Source organism: Anopheles funestus, chromosome 2RL, assembly GCF_943734845.2.
Source record: "Anopheles funestus chromosome 2RL, idAnoFuneDA-416_04, whole genome shotgun sequence".
NCBI classification, from domain to species: Eukaryota; Metazoa; Arthropoda; class Insecta; order Diptera; family Culicidae; genus Anopheles; species Anopheles funestus.
The window spans coordinates 60,294,042-60,316,311 of record NC_064598.1 but is presented as its reverse complement, the minus strand read 5'-3'; the positions used below and the strand labels follow the sequence as shown (position 1 = coordinate 60,316,311).

Below are 22,270 nucleotides of genomic sequence, written 5' to 3'. Positions count from 1 at the left end.
AATATATAATATCTTCTGTTTATGTCGATTTTTTGTTTTTCCCATTGATCTCGCATATTTACGAACGTGTACATTACCCACCGATTTTATAAGTGTGTTTTGCTTCATTTGCAGCTAACAAATCTAAAACCCACAAGCAGAACAGTAAAAAAATGAAAGTAAATCAACCACCAAACTGGTACAGTTATATCGAACCGCATCGGAATACCTAATTTCCTAATACGAGCGAAACAATTTAATTATAAAATTAAGTTTCAGGTTTCCTCTCTGTGTCTATTTTCTTTCTATTTTCCTTTAACCTGTCTTCTTATTTTGATGTGTGTGTGTTGTGTTGTTTCTTTTTTTGTTTTTCATTTCTGTTTTTTCCCTGCTGGCGGCTTTTCTGTACTATACGCCTGATGATGCCGACGGTCTACTTATCGGGATGCGAACCGTTTCTCACACAAAACCCCTTGACGAAAGGTTACTGCCGCACAATATTGAACTAGAGGTATACTTTTTTTTAATATGTACATTGCAAGAATTGGTCGAAAGAAATTTGCGATTTATGCTGTTTGTTGTTTCTCTTTCGCTTAATTTACAGCACTATGGCAATCGAACCGTACCTAAATGAGCAGTTTTTTACCTTCGACCCTGACGAATGCAATTGAATTTATTTGCTGTTTTTAGGAATTGTACAACAATCTGTTACTACACATTTAGATAGAACAGTTTGCATGTTTCATCGAGGGATAAAAATTTTTACCGTCATCTAAGATAGAACTACTATTAAACTGTTTTGTATTTGAACAAAACTGTCCAATCATCGAAAACGATTCAAAATATTACGGATAGATATTTCACTTTTAAATTTACATTTCTTTCTAATTGTTTAATTCGTACCGATAGCAATTCTGTACATATATTGCAGCTATCAAATTCCACGAAAAAATCGATAGTTTACTGATTATGCTCCGAATTTAAACGTTGTTATTAAATGCGTCATTTTTACTGTATTTGACTTATTTTCGTTCGCTTGTTGGCTTTTAACGATCTCTAAGGTCACGCCGGCCATTTCTGGCTTACTAGACTTATTTTTACCACGTATCAGGATAGTCAGTCCTTGCTACGGGAGGACGGTCCGGATGGGATTTGATCGCCGGTCCTGCCATGTGGACTGGCGCCTTTTATCACACATACCGCCGCCTCCCTGGCTGGCCCGATTGAATTATTTTGAATATATTTATTAGCTAGTCTTTGACAAAATATCATTAACATTTTTTTCAGTCCGCGCAATGTCAATCGAGTATGTTTTTTTTTCTTTGACAAGTACAACGCCGCATTAAATATCGCTAAAGGTCATCACCCGAAATGCCGGACGAATATTTGAAATTATCCATTAACGTTTATTTGTATACTGTGTGAGCTAACGAATCAGATCGACTCTCCATTGCTTTTTGAAGTTTATATTTTATTGTTAATTGCGAAGTCTAATTTTGTAATTGCATTATGTCGTTCTTCGTTTGTTGCCGTGTGTGTGTTGTGTTTTTTTACAGTCGTCCGTTAAGCAAAAAAAATAATGTTGAGATATTTTATATTACACCACGAACAGTAATGACTTCTTTGCTTGTCAATGTGACATATTATGGATGGTCTACAATCTCTTACTATATAGAAGTATACCACGTAGCCGGATAGTAAGTCTTTTATCATGTGGACCTGGCACCGTTATCGACTGCACTACCGAGCAGCTCCACAACGAACAGGTTTAAATTTAAAAATAATAATCAACTTATGGTACGATTGTTCGACTAAGATTATTGCAAATATAGCTTCAATTTAAACAACGATCAACAGTGTTTCGCTCTTTCGTTTTATGAAATCTCCTACTGAAATTGAGAAAGGGTTCTTTTTATGGCGTTACGAAACATTCCGACCCACCGGATTCGTCGATCACAGGTCATCATTTCGGGCAAAATTTAAGGCGTCATCGTTTTGTACAGCCCTACCCGCAAAAAAGTATCAAGTTTTGGGGTTCCTTTCTCTTCGGCGTTGCGCGAAACGTGTCATTTCCTTTCCAACGGTCCACCGGAGCAGTGCCAGTGTCCTGCCAGCAGTCCTCAACACATCGCCTCAAAATCCTGTCCACATTCGCGACCGATGCAACCTTCTTCGAACTTGCGCCAATATAGCGAGCGAAACCCCATTTGCAGGACATTCGAAAGGCGCTTCTGCATTGGTGGTCGCTCGTAAGCCGAACCGCAAGCCAAAACTGCATGATTTGGCGTATTTGACCAGTGAAAAGTAGTTTTCGGTTCAAGGGAACAATATTCCGCTGGACCGCGTAACTTCTTTCCCAGAGTCTCCTTTCTACTTCGAAGGAGGTTCTCCTTTCTCCTGCCCTTCTCTCGATACGTTCTATATTCGTGGTCTGCCTATCCACACCTTGACCAGCTCGTATCCCTTTCTCTTCACGGTTAGTTCACCTGCCGACCGGGCGACTGGGCGATTGGAGTTGAAAACCCACTGCGACCCATGGACTACCTTTTGGATTTTCACCCCCGTAATGTCGTAATAGCAAGAATAGTTTGAGCAAAGGGCCAACGTACGGTATCATGCTAATGCTGCAAAATCTCCTGCTCGTTTTACGCGAAAGGGACGCGAATGAAGCAATAAAATGGACACTCGTTTTGTGGTAAAGTCAGTTTTGTTGCGAATTACCACAGAACAAACCTGAACCCGATCGAGCAGCACTTTGAAGCTTCCGTTCCCGGGGGTTTTTCATTGCTGTGGGTGAGTTAACGGACAATCCTTTCTTCTTTCGCACGATCATCTTTACGTACCGCCGATCGTGTGTGTATGTGTGTAAAGTTGTGAATGTATTTTTTTTGGTTCTTGTTTTTCACACAATTTTACGTGACTTTTACCAACGTCTGGCAGCGATCTGTTGCGAGGCGTTTTGTAGGGGCGCCCGGTTACTTTCGGGGAATCGTCGTTTTGTTGTTCGCGGTTGCAGTTGCACTTTTCAACTGCATCTCTGTACCGATGGGAAGGGCGAAGAGGAATGGATGCACCTTTCACCGTCTAGCTGGTTTTGTAATCTGTGAGTATGCGCGTTACTACAGTTTTTTAATGTGGTCGAAGCCTTCAAATTACCTTTTTTTCTGCAACTTTTATTCCACCCGTTTCCCGTTGCGGCGAAAGGTCTCCGGATTCACTGGGGGGTTTCTTTCGCTTTTCTCTGATTTTGGCTGTACCTCACTTGCATTATTATTGATGAAACTGTAGCAACTAGCGAGTTCCATTCGCCGCCCGCCCGACATTCTTAACCCCTGTTCCGATTGTAATGAAAGCGACCCGTACTGCGCAGTACATGATCGCACTCCAGTTTTAATGCTCCATCATTAATTTAAGGATAGCGGACACCGGTCGCAGGTCGCGAATGGGAAGAAACGAGATAACGAGAAAGAGAACTTTTATAACAATTTATGATGAAACTTCAGGCTTGCGGCGAGCATTTTGGTGGCATTCCGAACATCATCATCATCATCCACAATCTCCGTGGTCCTCTAATTGAGATGTATGAAGAGCAACGTTGTCATTGTTATCTGACAGTTTGACATTGCTAGTTTTACGGCCATTTAATCATATTTTGTACTACCCATTTCACAAATTATGAAGCAATCATGGTTTCATTTCACAGGTTTTCTTTCCCTACGCACCGTTTAAGCGTTCGTTCTTGTCCCCCTTGTTTGTTTTGCGTTCGCAACTTCATAACGTACAGAGGTTTTCATGCGAAAAACAAACAATGCTGACATAATATTTTTACCTTTTTTTGTGTCAATTATTTATCATCCCCTTCCTTATGCCACTCACATCACAGGTATGGATTTCTGTCATAAAACTTATCACTATTGATCACCTCCGGATAGTGTATCACACCGCATCGAGCAATTAATCAGCCAATTTGCAAACCATATCCGAATTATAATTTCATATCCACCTGCAATAAGGATTCCGCTCCGAAACCGACTGTTATGGGTATTGGCTGAACCCTTGTCGAGAAGGGGCCGTGTCGCCGTAAGCCGAACAACATTCACTTTTGCCCTTCGTCCAATTGACGTAACCCTCAGCGTTCTCTGGATGGAAGAAAAGTAAAAGGAATCGCACGATTCCTGTTGGATGACAACAGCCAAAAACAAAAAAAAACCCGAAAACACTACAGGACAACATTATATCGTTGCAGCGTACAACGGCGTAAAGGACCAAAAACAACAAGACTGCTAAATGTGTGAATGCCGTGGTTTTATTTATCGTTTTGCTCCTACCGATTCGTCCTCATCCGTGAGCGAAAGAGACGAAAATGAGGAAAAAACAAAGCCTTTTACCGATCCCTCGGCCTGGTTTGGTTAATGGCGCATTCTTATTACTCCGTTTTCGTTCAGCTTCAATTTAATCCAGATCACATTCCACCAAAATGTAGGGACGCGACAGTTTAGCCCAAAATTGTACGACGTGCGATCACTTTTCGATCTTGCCGAGTGTATGAGCTTCGTTTGTTGAGCGATTGATTCACGGTAGAATCATAAAAGCTGCTCCATATTTATACCCGGGAACAAGGTGATCCTTGCCCCCCGGGGGGCCCATGCTCGTAAAACAGTCGTTCCGTCAACCGGCTGGGCAAAAGTTGAACCACTCAGAGGTGCCTCGTTTGTTCCGAAATTAAATGGAACCGGTCCCAGAACTTCGTTTGGATTAACCGCCGAATTTTGCCTATGGGCGTTATTAAGATGACCTTTCGGTGCGATTGTCTTGTAGCCGTTCAGCACAAATGGCTGCTTTCGGAATCCTTTCCAACAAGACAAACAAACTATATTCTGGCTGTTGACTATTTTGATTCTAATTTTGTATAGTGTTGAAGAAGCATCCCTTCGATTAAGATTCGCCGCTATAATTGAATGGGGAATGCGGGATTCCCAGCGAGACGGGATTTACAATCAACTCGTCTCTTTTGTGTACGGCTTTTTCTTAAACCAAATTGCCCTTTTGTCAAAAACTTAAATGTAATAAAACGTTGCCCGATCGCTTCAAACACCTTGCTCATATGCATGTTATGATGAGGTGACTTTTCTTATTCTTTTTTTCCCCCTAACCGTTCCCAGCGCGTTTCGGTACGCTAGCACCTTTCTACCATTAAGGTGACCAACGGGATAAGGAAGTCGACCCAAATGAAAACATTAAAATCGTAAAAAAAAAGAATTCGATCTTAAATTAGGCTCCAAAGGCACCAGAATCGCACCTGAAACATGTGCCCGTTCTGAGCTTCGGCACTCGGAATTGGCTTCGGATCGATCGAGCTGTGATTTTATTACACACACGGTACGTTCGAACTTGTTTGTCGCCTCACCGTTTGGGCGATTGGATCAATGTATGCGACCAGCGTCCAATCACCCAAAAACCAGTGTCAAGTTTGTTTCATTTCAATTTTCCCGATTTCCCTACGGTTCCACCGCTGCCCAACGTGCTCATCGTTGCTTCAAACGGTTGCGGTGTTTCAGCTTCGGTCCCGCTTGGGAAGATATCCCGCAACAAAACGAACATGATCATCAGACAACCGATTCAGATAAAGGCTATTCTGTGTGTGTGTTTTTTTTTTTATTATCGCTTATTATTTCTGACGAGCTTTGTTGATCTCGTTTCAATTGGTTGGATCTCAGATAAAAACGGTTGTTCGCGCCATTTTTCCTACGCGAGTCCTTCGCCCGAACACCAACCGTTCACTAGCTGGTGTGCGTACTGGGAAAGAAAGTTCGACCGCGAGGCGCTTTTTTATGGCACGGCTAAAAATGCTCAACAGCTCAGGGACTGGAATGCCACCCTGAGCTAATCACGCACGGTACGGCGTCATCATCGAATGGCGAACAGGTGAAAAATCATCGGACGCTTCATCCAATCCGGCAGCGCGGCTTATTGCAATATGTGGCCCATGATCTGTGGGACAAATTTTACCCCAAAAACAAACGGGATCCAGAGGAATATAGCGCCAAGAAAGCCGGTCCAATCAATGCTGAGAAAAGATAGTTTTATTGTGAAACACATATGTATGCCGAAAAGCAAAAACGGACCAGAAGGAACCATAACAATGGGAAGTATGCTAAAGCAAATGTTGAAAATACAACGGCAAAACACTAAGACATTTGTTGTGCTTTCGAGAACAAAATACAGTTAGCCGGCAGCATATCGGTGCCACAAAAGGCTTTAATTATATCCCCTTCTGATATTCGTATTAGACACTATAGTCACTGATAGTTTATGCATTTATCATTTAAATTATTATCATTTTTTTCCTTATTAAACTACACTGAAATGATGCGCATTTCAGATCTCAACTGATAGTAGTGCGGTTTACCATGATGGGACGTAGACTTAAAAATAAAAGTAATTTAATTTCTAAATGTATCAGACATTTCAAACCAATTAAACAAAAATGTGTTACGCAGAAACTTACACCCTAGTTCACACCAAACGGCTCACCTTAAGATCTTAGAAGCAATCTACATAATAGTGAATCACACGCACACCGGGACCTCTCATCACCAGCTGTCAGAGAAGTACGAACAAACCCAACCAACCGTTCAAATCAGCCAACATTCAGCAAATGGCCAAAGTTCAAACTAATCCCATCATCGAGCACACCCTCAGTCGGTCGGATGCTATCGTCCCATTAACGGGGCGCACTGTCCGCTGCTCCACTCCGGTAGCTTGATTTGGTACGAAATTTTAGGATCCACAAGCTCCTGGCCCTAAAACGGTGCAGAGAGTAAGTAATTGTAATTGCTTTTGCAAATCGTGACCCAGGCTCAGCGACCATCTAAAGGCAATGAAGCGCAAGACACTCATGGACACATCAAGAGGTTAACTCGCGGGAGCATCGTTTGTTAAACGGCGGTACCTTTCCTTCAAAACCAACCAACAGCGCTCCAAATGTCAATAAATGTGACCTGACCGAGTCGCACAACCCGAGCGCAATAAAGGCGCAAACATCAGGGTTGCAATGACTGATGATTGCAAAAAAACACACACACACTAATGAAATATAAATTCAAGAAATTCAAGAGAAAAGGTATTCTAGATTTAGATCTCTAACAGGCGGCATCTAACAGAGTAATCGCATCTCACAAACATTAAGTGGCCGATTTAGTTAGTGCGTTTGGGACGAGAGATGAGTTGCTGTCGAAAAATACATTGTTGTGGGAAAATATTTGAATATTTGTTTCAATATTCAATATTGGATTAAATAGGTAACAAAAATGCTTACTATTTAGCATCATAACCACAGACTTTTTTGCCCTGAGTATGCATTACCATACCGAGCGCTAGCGCTAGAGATTATGTCAAACGGACTCGCCTCATTGGGTAAAACGAGTTTGGCCTAAGCATATGCTGTATGCTAATCTTCCCATCGTTTAGAAGCTATGACCTTATCGGAAAATTTCCCAGCATTTCGATGCGGGGGAAAAATCCCTCATACTTATCGATTTATAACTGCTTGGCTACACCAACTAAAGGCCAATCATTCGCCAAATCATCGTTCTTGGAAATATTTGAAATATCTTAGAAACAAGGCCAAAGAACGTGTTCTGAATGATTATAGTGAAACACCACAACTATACGAATAATGAACTGACTTTATGCGACACAAGATGCTAACGCAAACGAACCAATTTTTATGCTGATCTTTGACCCGCACTAATCGTTTGCTTATGTCACGCTAGCTTCCAGGAATGTTTTTCGAACCTTCAGTTCCTACATAAAAATTCGTCCACTCCTTGACCAATCCATAAACGGACAGCACATGTCTGACACACGCTACAGCTAAGCTGCGGCATTATAGTTTGAAGTCGTACGATCGGTTGCTATTGAAGGAAAAATAACCCACCCCCCCGCAGGAAGTTCGTTTACTTAGGAAGCACAACGGAACGTTCGTGTTCCAGCTTTTCTCAACAAACATTCAGCTCACCGTGAAATCCTCTCACGCATCACCGGAATAGACCGGAATAGACGGCAAAAGTCGGTTCGTCACTGGTTGTGGGTAAAGGTAATTAAGTAGAGCCTCGTGCAGCGACACACAAAATGGGGCGTCGCTGTTGTTGTCGCGGTTGCCAATGCGGACGCAAATTTTTATCTACTTTTCAAATTTTATTCCCCCAGTGTCGACGTAAGCGTTTGAACGATTGAAGGAAAGCCTATTTTCGGTAGAAAACCAATGACGCCACCAAAAGCAGCACATCGGCAGGAATCCTTACAAGGTAAGCGTTCCGCATAGTGTCTAGGAAAATTGTTTTAAAACACCCAAACGGAAAGACGATTCAAACAGTTTGACATTCGGAGGCTAATTGTAAGGGGGTCGTATTTCATTAAATGCTTGAAATAGTTCCAATCCGGAATTAACTTCAAACGCGGGTCACAAGTTACCGCTGTGTGAAATATCTTCTTGATATTCGGACGACATCAGCTTCAAACATGTTGATCATGTTAAAAAATATAATATACCCCATTCTGGAACACAACTCCGCTTATCGCACTTACCTGAGTAACACCATGCAGGCCATACGACGGATGTTTCCGAAGTGTCCACTTCCCTCATGATCTCACTCACGACGACAATCGCGATCGTTCATTGCTGCTGGCTGCCGATAGCGGAATAGCCCTATGACCGTTCCCTCCCCAATTAAACCACCCGTCCCTTAACAACAGCACACCTTAAGCGCCCTACAGGATGGGAAACACTACACGGCAGGTATAGAGGTTAGGGCAAAACGCACTGAGACGGTTCAATGGCAAAACTAGCCACAGAGAGAGAGATAACAAACAACACGCGACACTTCGCCGGTCGTTCTGCTTCTGAACCCGCGAGCACAATCACACACACACAAACACACTTACACACGTACACACGTTCTACGCGCACGATTTCACAATTGGACGCCCAAAGTTAGATATCTGACACTGGCACAACCAACACACCAAACCGCGATCGCACACCGTCAGCGTAGTGCTAACAGCAACACACCCCAGCGCGATTAGATCCAGCGTTTGGAGACGAACCTTCACGCCACGCGGTCGGTAAGTGTCCGTCAGGCGACCTGATACGTGACACTTTTGACAAACTTCAAACTGACAATTAGTATCGGCCAGTCGATCGGCTCATCGAAGTACTTTGTCGGTAGCTCTCGAAACGGTAAAGGAAGGTGTGTTGAGCTTTTTGGATGTGCATCCGTTCCCCTGTTTCTACACACAGTGACTTTAACGTTAACATATACACTTAGAAAACGAATCCAAACCGCAGATTAAGCTCTGCCATACTTTGTTTAGTATATGCTCCCACTTTCACCCGTTCTCTCTCCTTCTAGGTATGGTCCAACCGAGGTGGTGCTCCAGTATGTATGTTCTACGTTTCTGTTGTAAGGCCCTCCAAGTTCCCGCTGGAAATCAATCGAAGAGGGCAACCGCTTTCCCAATCGTACAAGTACGCGACCGCGAACACATCAATTCCGTTCAATGAGAAGAGGTGGCACACAGTCTTAAAACACACATTCGGATCGTCTGATGCTATTTCGTGCTCGCCCGCATTCAAGTACACGCGCACACACACACACAGTCGTTCTATCTCTGTCTTGCACAAACACTGTCGTTACTATGCACTGCGGTTATGACCCGCGGCAGATATTACACCCCTTTGCACGCCTTTGTATTCGTTTTGCTCATGTCGCGGTTCAAACCACCGACGCACACGGTACGCGAAGTTTATTACCACTACTTGTCGCGACTTATCGCTGCTACTTCACGCCTTTACCGAAAGACGAATGTTTTCCCCGTGAGCGCGCCGACGACACGGTGATTCACGGCTTCAGCAACGGACGTTCTGAAACGATAAGGGAAGAAAGACAACAATGAGGGACTATTAGAAATACAGCAAGATCGATTTACAGCAAGGGTGAGTTTCATCCGCACTGTACACCCACCACCGGATGTTTAGAATGCGATTCCTAATAATTGTTGATCTATAAAAAAACGTTGTTGAAAAGGATAAATCTCAAAACAGTTCAAAATTGCCATCCGCTTTTTACTTTGTGCCAATAGCTATTTTCTCACCTACTGGTAAAAGCGAAATGGAGACTCGATTCCCATAGGAATGTTACAAACACCTCGCTTTCTGTAAAACGAACCACATTAACCAGACCAATCCCTGTACTGGACAGCTGGAGTGATAAGATTGAGCGGATGGAACGGAGAATGACACCCATCAGTTAGTTATCTCGACGATGGGGTTGGTGGCTCAGTCTCCCTAGTTTGGCCATGAAAACACCTAGAGCTGGGCGGGAGGAGGTGCGAGGTCAGTACGTGCCCATCGTGCACCTGTACACGCTGCAGCAATCATTGCTGCGTGATAAGTCTCGTCCTATTATTATCTACAGCCAGGCGCACCATAATGGACTAAAGCAGAGTGCGTTATCGGATCCTGGTTTGATGCCCGCAGAAGCTCTTTTTTATCGATGACCCAGTTTCCGATTGTTACCTTCGCCATGGAACGTCATCGTTGAGATCCCAGTAGATCAGTAGATCGCGTGTAATACTGTAACGTTCTAGTGAGTTATATAAGAAGTGATTTCAAACAATTTCTTACCAAAGTATTTCTCTATTCCTGGCAATGTTTATCAAATGTTGCACAAAGGAATGAGAGAAGTATTTCTGGCGCCACAGTTACACATAACAAAAATATTGCCCCCGTTGGTTCTACTCCGTGGGCAACGCAACCGTTTAGCAAAATTGAGCTTCAGCTTCAGTGGTCAAAGGTCGAGCGATCAAGCGTACACATCGATTGCCCGTTGCTGTGCCTTGGGCTGGATGTTGGAAGTTTATGTACTTCTGAGTAGACTGCTCTGCTACTGGTCCGTCGGCTAGTGAGAGCATGACCCTCACTAAAATAACAGGAGCGTAGTGGGCAAGATAGCAAACAGTTTCTAACCCCTCCTATCACTATCCCGTTCCATTCCCATTTTTCATGCACGCTTCATGTGTTCATGTGTCGCAAAGTCCATTATTGCATCGGTAAGCTGAAGCTGGCCTAGGTCTAGAGGAGAGGTCTTGACATCGCGGCGATCTTGCCCTAGCGTCAGCAATAGCCCTCGCGCTTGCTTGTCTCTATGACACGGTGTGTGCATCGCACACAAACAGGAACCCGAAAGGGCAACCTGTGGCAAAGTGCATCAAATGGCAGGAGATAATGCAAATGGTCGCTCTTCTACAGTGAACTGACTTATCCGCGGCGAGAATTGCCTATGGCGCGAAACAGCTATTAGTGCACACTAAACTTTCTAGCCCAACAAAATAGATTGTAGTAGTGTGGTGTGGCTTGGTTTCGGTAGCTTGCTTTGGAAGCAAAAACCATCTTTGTCGCGCGTTTGATTAATCGCCCGTGCACGATCGGCCGGACCACACGGCTGGTTCGTGCTAATATGTATTAATGGCCGTCAAAAAAAACCGTCTCTCCGGACTGTTTCTATATCATGCTGACGATATACCTTTAAAGTCGTAAGAATGTCATAACCTTTCCGGTCATTCGCAGTTGGCTCATTCTCGATGGTTCAGATTAACGCTCTCATCGACGGTGAAGCGGGAGAGAATTCGACATTCGAGCGGAATGTTCCAAACGCACCAACAAACGGTCCACCTTTGCTGCCCCTAAACTTCCAACCACGCAGGGTTCCAGACAACCGGCGCGTTCTGTTGGAAATCGCGCGGAACGAAACAACGGCCCCGATGGGTTTGACGATCGCGCTCAATTCGTTCCATCGTTCTGAGGAAAGGTCTCGTGGCAGGGACAGTGATGCGGTGGCTGTGTCCACACTTTGACCGCGTAGGTCGTGAGAGTCATCTTCGCGGTGGTAGTTGTCGTCGTCGTGTTCCACCTCATCGTCACCTTAATCGTCATCGGCAGCGGCTCGCAGCACCCCAGATACATACACTTAAAGTCACCGTCCAAATATCAACCGATGCGCACACACCGACAGCTCGGTGTCGCCGTTGTCGTGGTATGCGCGACCACAACGAAGGAAGCGAAACCGACGCGCTCGATTCGCTGTGTTCTGCGCAGTTCTGACCGAACCGCGGCTCACTCACCCGGACGGTCACCAAAGTCACCTGGGTTCACTTGTCTGTTGACTCATGAACTTTTCCTTCCACGTCGCTACACGGCCATCGTTACGCCTTACCCATACCGTCCACAACTCATGACCAACTGCGTACGGTCGGACACTTGGCCATTGGTGCTATCGCTTCTTCCCGGATTTCGCTTCTTTATGACACCTTTCTTCATAATGATTTGCTTCTTACTTCACGGCCCTCGCACACCTTCAGAGAATCTTTCCCCCGCCCCATGTCTTCGTAAAAGATCCATATGCCTCTGGCGCCCTTCCTGCCGCCCGCTCTCGTGTTCTTACTGTACCGATGTACCACAACAGTTTGTCTTTTTACACATTCCATCCTGCTCGGAGCAATACAACCTACCATTCTTTTTAGCAGCACTCGCATCATTGCTGCACTTACATTTTGTATTGTCTCGTCATGCTTTTTTGTTATTGCACGCCGTGTAACCTCAGTCGGCCACATCCGGTCGCACTTATATCAATTCAACACGTTTTCCCAACAGCCAATCCATCGTTGGCCGAACTGGAACCATTCCAGAGAAGTAGTGAACATTTGACGGGTACTAAAAATGATTACACTTTTTGGCGTACCTACTTTTCCCCGGGGGCCTCGATGAATTGACCTTGGTAAATTATCAAGTTGAAAACAAGGCACACGTGTGACGTGTTTACACACACGGAAACATTCCGTGCGGTTATCTTTTTACCTATAACGTGCCGTTTTACTACGGACGAAGCAATAATTTTACCTATATTGGACGTATCTACCGGTTTGAAGAATACGCCATTTGCGTATGGCTTGTTTCAAAATGAAAAATTTTGGGAACATTCAAGCATTTTCATTGGGATCTTTTAGAACCTTACATTCAACATGGTTTGGTAAAGAAAATAATTTTAACGTGATTAGCATTATTTTATTCTAAAGATTTTAGCCAGGAAGTAAACGTTCTGAGCAACCAAAGAAAAAAACAAATCTGAGAACTTGGGTTAGAAACATTAGGGAAATTCGATATAATATTTCCTGAAAACATTAAATAGAAAAAAATCTTCTCGTCCCTCAACTTTGGCAGTTGTTGAGCATTCTGATTAACAGATGTCCTCGATTTATATTGGAAGAGTTAGATGAAGCCCAAAGAACAAGAAAGAAACTTTGAAATTAGAAAACTTCATACAAACAATCACAGATGATACAGTTGCAGTGATAGTGTTAGTAGACCGGCCACAACAATCCCCACCAGAAATCCCCATTCTACTGACCAACATTCTGCTAACTGCGGATATTTCTAACATGACACTAAACTTCCATTTAAATTGCATTCCAAATGTAAGCTATACCTTATGTACATGTAGTTGCTCCAGAACACTCTGTATCGTACGTACATATGTATCAACGATATAGCCGCCGGTTTAGTGATCAATCAATTCTGATCCCCCGATCTTAGAAGGGGCCAAGCCCGAGCGATTAAGGTTCAAAAACCAGGGCACGCGGAACAGATTTGCACAGGTTCCTAATTCCACCCTCTGTTTCGTAACTTCCCCTCGTTTGTTCGACGATCGCCATATGATCGCTCTGAGCAGCCGGTATTGCAGCCTAACATTTAAGCCTCTCTATTAATGATTTGACATTTCAAGTAGTTCAAGTCAAGAATGTCAAACTGGCCCTCACCGTATTCAGCAATGGCTTAGGCGCTGCACGGTTATTCGGCCAGAGGAGGTGAAGGTGATCGCTGAAACGGAATCGTGTAGGATCAGTTTCGCTTTAGAACTTTAGAACCCACAAGCATTAGGCGTCAGCAGCAGCTGAGGCCGGGGCAAACGAAAAACAGAGCACGAAGAATGCGCCTCAAAAAAAACCCCGGGCAAAGGTGTCGGCAGGGCGCGTCTGGCGCGTGGAGTGTATGCGACACACATCGAAGAGAACGGTACGCGAGAAGTAAATAAACAACAAATACAGAAACACATTCGTCCACCGCGTTAGAACGCGTACAGGGCCGCGCGGATCGTGGTGATCGTGAATTGACAATTGGACGTGGAAGAGCATCTCCGGAAGAAGCAGCACCGGGGGCGTATGGGGGTGGCGACACAGGCGAACGGCAGAGCCGCGTGCTTCGGACGGAATAATAATTGTCATTAGAAATATTTCAAGCTCATAAATAAAAACCGGAGCGTACGTTTGATGCTGTCCAACTAGTACGGTGGTCGGTTCCCTCTACTACTATCGAGCTCAACGGTGCGGCTAATCGTGCTCAACCGGCGAGGGCAGACGGGTTCGCATCGAAGCACAAAAGGTCACGTTACGGTGAGCTCTGCCTCCCTTCCTAACTCACACACACACACGTGCGCACTCACGCACATACACAGACACACTTTTACTGTAAATATTTCACAATCCCTGCCTCGGTTGACGGAACCTCCCGCGCAATACAAACGTCATATAGAAGCCGGCGGGTGGGCCGACCTGTGATGAACGTATGGCAACGCCGTTCATAAATGTTGCTGGCTTGCAAACGTAACGATCATGTGGTCGTGATCGCGGACAAAGATTCTAATATCAGACATACATGTCACCAAACGTATTCTCACCTCGTAAAAGGATGGAACTTTTCAACAGCGAGCGATGTTTCAGATGTTGCAGAAATTCTCGGCACACAGGCTCAGACAATCCAATCGAAATCTTCACACGTGTTCACGTACGAACCGTCACCTAGACGGCACCTTATCAGCACGTCTTCACACCTTTAAAGTATAGCACAATCACTGTAGAAGGACAATCGTCCAGTTTCATTCGCACCTTTGCTGTTCTTCCGGTCTGGATGTGAGGGCACTTGTCACTAATTATGCGCCAGCAACAGGTTCTTCAGCACTTCACACGCTTCACTTCGATCGTAGATAAGAGACGCTCCCTTTTAGACACTCAATCAACTACTTATGCATTGCTTGGTAATCAACTATCAGAGCTTTACTTTCAAATGGGCGCAGTTTTACATCGCACACGTGCAACATTGAACGGTTTCGATCAAAGAACTCGGATAGCACTCGTCCACCAACCCGTCCATAATAATGTAAAATCCAATAGTCTAAATCCAGCACGCTACGCGATCCACCACGGCGAACGAACGCACGTCGAAATAAACCGGGATGACAGGGTGAAAAACACAGACCGCGGTCCTTCCGTCTTTCGCTAGCCGCACGCAATTGATTCACTTGCCGCGATGGAAACGGTTCCAAAGCGCGCGGTTGCTTTGTTTTCCTCGGCTCCATGCTTTTTTTCTCTTTTCGCGGTGCTCGCGCATTCTCAGCTCTCTCGTTTGCTCAGCGTTATCTTTCGCTCCGTTTCTTTTCGTTTTAAACGCTCTCGCTCGCTCACGCAGCAGCTTAGCTTAAGCCAAACAGGGCGAGTTTTACCGCACGAACGAGCCGCTCTTCCGCGTGGATGCGGTTCACGTCCACTCTTGTTCATCTCATCGGTTCGGAACGGAACGAAGACGGAGGGTAAAAAAAGTATAGCTAAGTATCTCACGTGGCGCACCGGATTTAATCCGCTCTCTTGATTTGTTTACAAGCTTGCTCAAGGGACTATCGTTGCAGTGATCCATTCGCAAGTCCATCCTTTAGGATGGAGTTTCATTCATTCTTGCCTGCGACGGGGTTTGGAAATTTTGCATTTTAAACAACGTTTTGTTCGTTTTATCCCCTTTGCGACAATTTCACAATGTTGATCAGCAAATCTGTCACACAGCCTACTTTTTGGTTTTTCGTATTCGATCCCGCTTGGAATTGATTACGTTATGATTGGGTTAAACGAATGGCCAATTTTGTTTTATGCAATAAACCTCTGCCGATGAGGTTATTATTTCGTGAGGAAAATTAACAAAAACACACTAAAATTGGATCCCAATAGTGACGACGCTAACCTTTGACTATGCTTCCACATCCCCGAAACAGGGAGTGTGAGGGATGTGAGGAAGAAGATGGCACTACTAGATCGAACGATGTTTCGGAAACGCGATCACGTTTTCATTCTTCAAACCAACCGTTTCACGATGTGGAAGAACTGGCCTTTCTTTGCACAGTGCGCTTGAATGCATTAGAAGCCAGAGAGGTTTTTGCCAATTGTAGAAACCAGTGGAGCGTTCAGCTCTCGCCATCACACAACAAGGGAGAGTAGATACGTACGAATAGAGTACGACATTTAGCACCACGAGCATAAAACCGACTGGTGGCAGTGGGGTGGCCGGTGCCCTGGGATGCCAAATGCCATGTGCAAACATTTACCGGCTGTGAACTTTTCGGGCCAAATGTTACCGTCTAGGGACCCCATGTTATTCCACCCTGCACCAACCCCAATCGCAATCCCTCCCACCGCGCCCTCATTGCACGCGGTGATGATACTGCCTGATCAACAATACTCATACAGAAGCACAGACACCCGGAGACTCTAGGACAGTGTGATGATGTGTTGGGGCGAGTTCGCGAGCAAATCACTTTTCGATCGCTAGCCGCTGGTGTTAATTATGTTAATTATTTCTACATTCTGGCCACAGACAAACAACTAACAGATAGGTTGTTTTTATTTCGAATACTTATCTTAAAGGATGGCAACTGCTGCTCCGAAATGTATGGAAGTTACCGATAGAGCATAAGTCCATTTATAAGCTATACTAAGTGCTTCTTTGGTATACTAAAATCATGCTAAAAATGTTATGGAGTTAGCTTAATATTGTTCACATTTTTAATTTCTTATTTTTTCAACTTTTATTTGCAAATGTAAGTGACATTCAGTACTAAAGTTTTAGAATAATGTCTACAAATCTTTATTTAAATGGTACATAAAGCTATCCAAAAATCTGAATCCTGCTTTTTACAGCGTACAGCAATCATTTAAACTATGGAAACACGATTCTTAGCGCAGTTATTAAATAACGTGTGCAGCATTCAATAGAACTCCATAAGTGTTTTGAAAAATACAATCGACAACTAGGTATACGATTTACATCAGCCATCACAAAACGCTAACAAGGAGTTTATTTAATAACTCTCATACAACTATGTTTCGATCAATTTCTTTACTTAACGAGCCTTTATTTTATGTCGGCTCTAGGTAAGTTGCTAGATTTATTTTTACCACACAACCAGTATACTTTATCTATGAGGGAATGATCCTGATAAGATTCAAATGCCTCTGTCTGTACAATAAAGAGCGACCGTATGGATGATATACGATATTTCCAATCTTTTGATTTATTTGGAGAAAATATCGAAATGTCTTATAATTAGATGTTAAGATAAAGGATTAAGATAAAGAGAAAAATTATTAGATATTAATATAAAAGGACGATAGTTTTTTTTTAATACAACGAAGCATTTACGATGCTTAAGTGCTGTTTAAGTGTTCTGGTTTTCAAATTCTGCTTGACAACTCGAACAGTGATATTTTATTGATGGCAATATTTCCATGTAATGCAATGTTGTTTGTTACTTCTTTTTTTAATTTTTACATTATTAAATTTTTACATTTGTAATGTAGTACACATTACATTACATTACTTTTCACATTACTTTACATTACTTATAACATATTTGTTTGTTTTCATTAATCTTAGTCCAACTTCCATAACGTTTGCCGGACCAACAATCCTACTACAGGTAAGCCAGCCCATAAATTATTGAATTTCTAGCGCCAAGATACGAAGTTGACGAAGGGACAGTGCGTGACATGGAGGATTGATTTGTAAATTTAACAATTTGAATTTCTGAAGGGTAATAGACGCTACATTATTATGGTTTATGATTATTTCGTTTATTTTATCGGCCATACATGTATCTTTATGAATCACTTAGTTAGTAGTGTCTTATTACCTAAAAGAGTTTCATGCTACCTAACAAGAGGACCTGATCAATTATGGACACATACTTAGACGCTCACGAAACGCAAGCTAAGACATACCAAATTCGTACATGTGGTAACTTTCGGTAAAATGGTCTTCTTCTTCTGCTTGGTTTAACGACCTCAAAGGTCATGACGGCCATTTCTGGTTTACTAGATTTATTTTTACCACGTAGCCAGATAGTCAGTCCTTGTTCCGGGGGACGGTGCGGATGGGATTTGATACCCAATCCTGTAGTGTAGACCAGGTGCCGGTTACCACATAAACCACCCTTGTGAAAAAAGTATAAATCGCTATCTTAGACTCCTAAATGGCGATTTATTTATGCCGATAAATCAACCTTTTATGCAATAACTTGAGACCAACTTGGTCGTATAACTTGGTCGGTACCATTTTCAAATAATTAGTAAAAAATGTATAACGGATTATTCATTAATTTGAAAACAAAAAAAACTTGCATAACCTAATTTTCTTAGTTAGCTGTGTGATATACCTTGTATTACATAGTCGTAAAATGTACAAAACAATAATATTCACGTGTACTATTTTTCTACACAATCCTTCTTATTGTAGTTCCTTCTAAGTAAGAAGATAGTCACAAACACTTCATTACAGTTGTACACCAACTGGTAGTTTCGCGAACATCAGCAGATTTCTGAACCGACCCAACCATATCACGTCACACAATTAGACGCTTAAGTTGTGGTCACCCGACGTAGACTACGTCGCCAGCGAATGGAAGGGCGAAACGGCAGCGCCAGCGGAGGGTCACCGGTACAGTTCATGCTACGCGGTCGTATCAGGTCGACAGTTCGGTCGGCGGGTCGGCTTGAGTTGGGTTTTTATGAGTAACCTATTTTAAATATAGATTCTATTTGAAGGAGCAGCAAAAAAAACAACCGGCAAAGTAAAGAAATCGTTCATTCTGCGATTTGCCAGCGACGCGCAACGCAACACTGGCGCACTGTGAACCCGCGAACTGTTTCGCAACCCCGCCGGGGTTTTTGCTTTGCCTGCCTTCCAATCCATCCCCTGCTGTAAATGGCACCCCACTAAAGCAAAACCCACTTTGCACCCTAGCATGGCCCACCTTCCGCAGCGTTTTGGGCCACCGATCAGGTCAACCGTACTTCCTAGTAGGACCGTAGAAAAAGGGGAAAAGATCCGAGAAGCCAAAAACCCGGCACACGGGTGGACGCGATGCGAGAAGCAGAATGAGCGGAATGTTGTTGCCCTGCTACGGAGGTGTTTGTGTAGGTCGAAAGGTTGAAGATCGCTCAGGTCTCTGGTACGGGAGAACGAACTCAACATACCGTGTGCGCGGCTAGAGCTAACATGCCATGCCTTGCGGTTATACGACGCCGACGACAACAGCGACGGAAAAGATGATGATGATGATGATGATGATGCTGATGGTAGTGGTGGTAGTAAGGAACGAAAGCACCGATCCCTAAACTTGTTGATTTTTTGCTTCACGCTCAAATTGTGAACCGAAACGATCGTTCAAAAGAACCAAAAATGCTTTTAGAAACGTTTGAAGATCTCGATTTTCAAACAATCGCTAAAGGGCCCTCACAGCAACGGGACATCCCAGAAGGGACTGGCGACAATATTTGGAACGCAGTTAACAGATGTGTAGGAGCAGAATTCTTAATATTACTAATCTTAATTTATGCTAATATCCAACTATAGTAACAAATATTAACCTTTTTGAAGTGGTTCGTTTTAAGCAATCTCAATTAATTTATACGTTGCTCCACTAAACCTGCTTCCCTCAACGCTCGATCGGAGCCCCGTTCGGATACCTCAGAACAAATCACTTCTACCTGTACACCTTCTCGCTTCTCATATTCTGCCAATAAATATAGAAATGCCAACCAGAATCCACTTTCATCAGTGCAAGAACTCGCGTAGAATTCTTTACGCGCAACCAGCTCAACATCTTGTCCCAGCGGTACACGTCCTACTCGATTCCCAATCCCAAGCTCGTCGTCGTCGTCGTTGAGCGACGTTAGTTTAAAGGTGATCATTTGCGACGAGTGCACGGTCAATGAGCAGTGACAGAAGGCAACACAGGGCGCGCGCAGGTTCGGCTTCGATACCCGTCCAATACACAGACGCACACTGTTGGGTTGGCGAGCGATTGCGGAATGGACAATCTAATTAAAAGGTCAATTTTTTCCGCTTAAAAGTTCGATTTCCGGGTCTCGTTGTCTTTGGGCAGTCGGGACAGCAGCAAGCGAAACCTCCCCACAAACCACCCACCCACCTGAGACAACAACGACTCGGCACTCGGTGGAGCCGGCCAGCTAGGAATGGGTGGGTGGCGGTAGACACGAAAAAGAACGTAAATCAAGCTAGCAGATCGAAGTCGAGAGCCCGAAATGAGAGCAATACGAAATGGGGTTGGCATACACAAAAGAGCAACGAAGACGAAAAAAAACACAGCATACGCGACAGACAGACAACTCGATCATGCGGACAAGAGTGCGCAGTGTTTTAGTGACGGAACTGGGGTCGCCCCTTTGGCACGGACTGTGACCATAGGGGCCGGATGAGGGAGGAAATAAAAGTACGTCAAAAACAGAAGCAATATGCAGCACGGTAGTACCGGGGAGTCAATATAATATCTACAAGTCACGGTCATACCTGTGGGGTATCGTACTCTTCCCATCTTAGGTGACTATGAAGGTGAAGGTATTCGCGACCGGTCGGCCGGTCTCCTTTGCCTTGTTCTTGGCCGACCGTTTGCCACCTCGTCAGAACGCTGCCGAGTCTGAGGCAAGATCGAAAGCTTGATTCAGCTCAATATCGCTCGGCGGTGTACATACACGCCGCTTGCATACGGCTGCCGGGCATGGTTCGATACTTGTTTGAAGTAGGTTTATGAACCACCAATTACAACGCCAAATGTCAGCAAGATCAACTTCGTTTGGAAACGAAAAGGAGAAATACTACTTTTTGGGGTGCTGAAATTTGTAACGAAAGGGACACCTGTTTACCAAAGTGGCTGCATTCGGGGTGAGATAAAGCATGATCAACAGTTGCTTTAGTATGTTTGATTTTTTTAACTAACAGAAAACAATAGATACCATACGTTTAAAAAGTTCAATTACCACACTAAGACTGTTGCCTTATACTTCAAAAGTTATGGTTGCAAAACTACATTCAAACCTGAGAGATCTGTGGAGATAATCCATAACTTGATAAGGCTAACTTAATAAACTAAAAGGTGGGCGAAATTAAGATTGTTGTAAAAAATGTAAATTTTAGAATAACAAGTTGTTGGACTGTAGCAATACGGCCAGGCCTTTCTACATGAATAAAAAAAACTTGTTGGACTCTGTTTTAGGTGCCATGGATAATGCTATGTTATCCATAGCACTTACTGGACAGATAGGATATGAAATCCCATTCGGGCCGGTTACCGTATGCAGCAAGCCTGAAATGGTAAAGAGTTCATGACGTTGTACTATCAAAAGAGAAGAAGTAAACGAATATTTCATTAGAAATAAAAAGTGTAAAAATTTGTAAAATCTTAGCAAATAGGCAGTAAATAAGTTTTTCTTTTTATAAAGATGTTTAAATTCTAAAATTTACCTCAAAAAGCATAAGTAATACACAGCATTGTTTGCCAAACAAACAAACGAAATAAAACAATAAAATAATGCAAATTAAATACCTAATTAAAGATGTTGTTGGTTATGTTTATCGTGTTAGCAGATGTTTGATTTTAAATATGGACCTAGCGAATCGAGATTAGTTAAGACGATAAAAAAGAATTATGGAATTAAGGATAAATTATCCTATTTTACAGCTACGCTATTTAACGTAGTTTTTTTTCTATTTTGGGCCGATTACCAAAAAGCTTTTTGTAACTGAGTTCACTCCGTTTTTAGTAAATAGTCGGCGGTCTGGGTGGTGTTTGAGGTAGCGGCGCCGGTTTCACAAGACAGGAGTGGTGTAAAACCCAAACAGACCATTTTCCCGTAGTAAGAACTGATTATCTAGTTGCTTGCTAAAAATAAGTCTAGTAAGCCAGACATGACCGGCTTGACTTTTGAGGAGGTTACTTCAGGAAGAACAAGAGTAGATGTTCTTCTTCTTGGCGTAACGACCTCTGACGTCATGCCGGCCGTTTCAGGATTACTAGACTTATTTTACCACGTAGCAGGATAGTCAGTCCATGCTACG

General features: G+C 43.5%; 1 protein-coding gene across 2 annotated transcripts in view; it reads right to left on the bottom strand.

Moving 5' to 3' along the window:
- The window catches only part of LOC125762611 (putative uncharacterized protein DDB_G0277255), a 52,901-nt gene extending 37,020 nt beyond the window's left edge, over window positions 1-15,881 (bottom strand). Inside the window, exons 1-2 of one of the 2 annotated variants that reach the window (XM_049424924.1) lie at window positions 14,772-15,881; window positions 8,569-9,904 (exon numbers count right to left, since the gene is read on the bottom strand). In XM_049424924.1, the coding sequence (XP_049280881.1) occupies window positions 8,569-8,626 (58 nt within the window). In that variant the 5' untranslated portion in view covers window positions 8,627-9,904; window positions 14,772-15,881. Of the gene's footprint in view, window positions 1-8,568; window positions 9,905-10,134; window positions 10,284-14,771 lie in introns of those variants that run through there. The other variant, XM_049424926.1, reaches the window with a different exon arrangement.
- Between the last annotated feature and the right edge of the window lie 6,389 nt (window positions 15,882-22,270).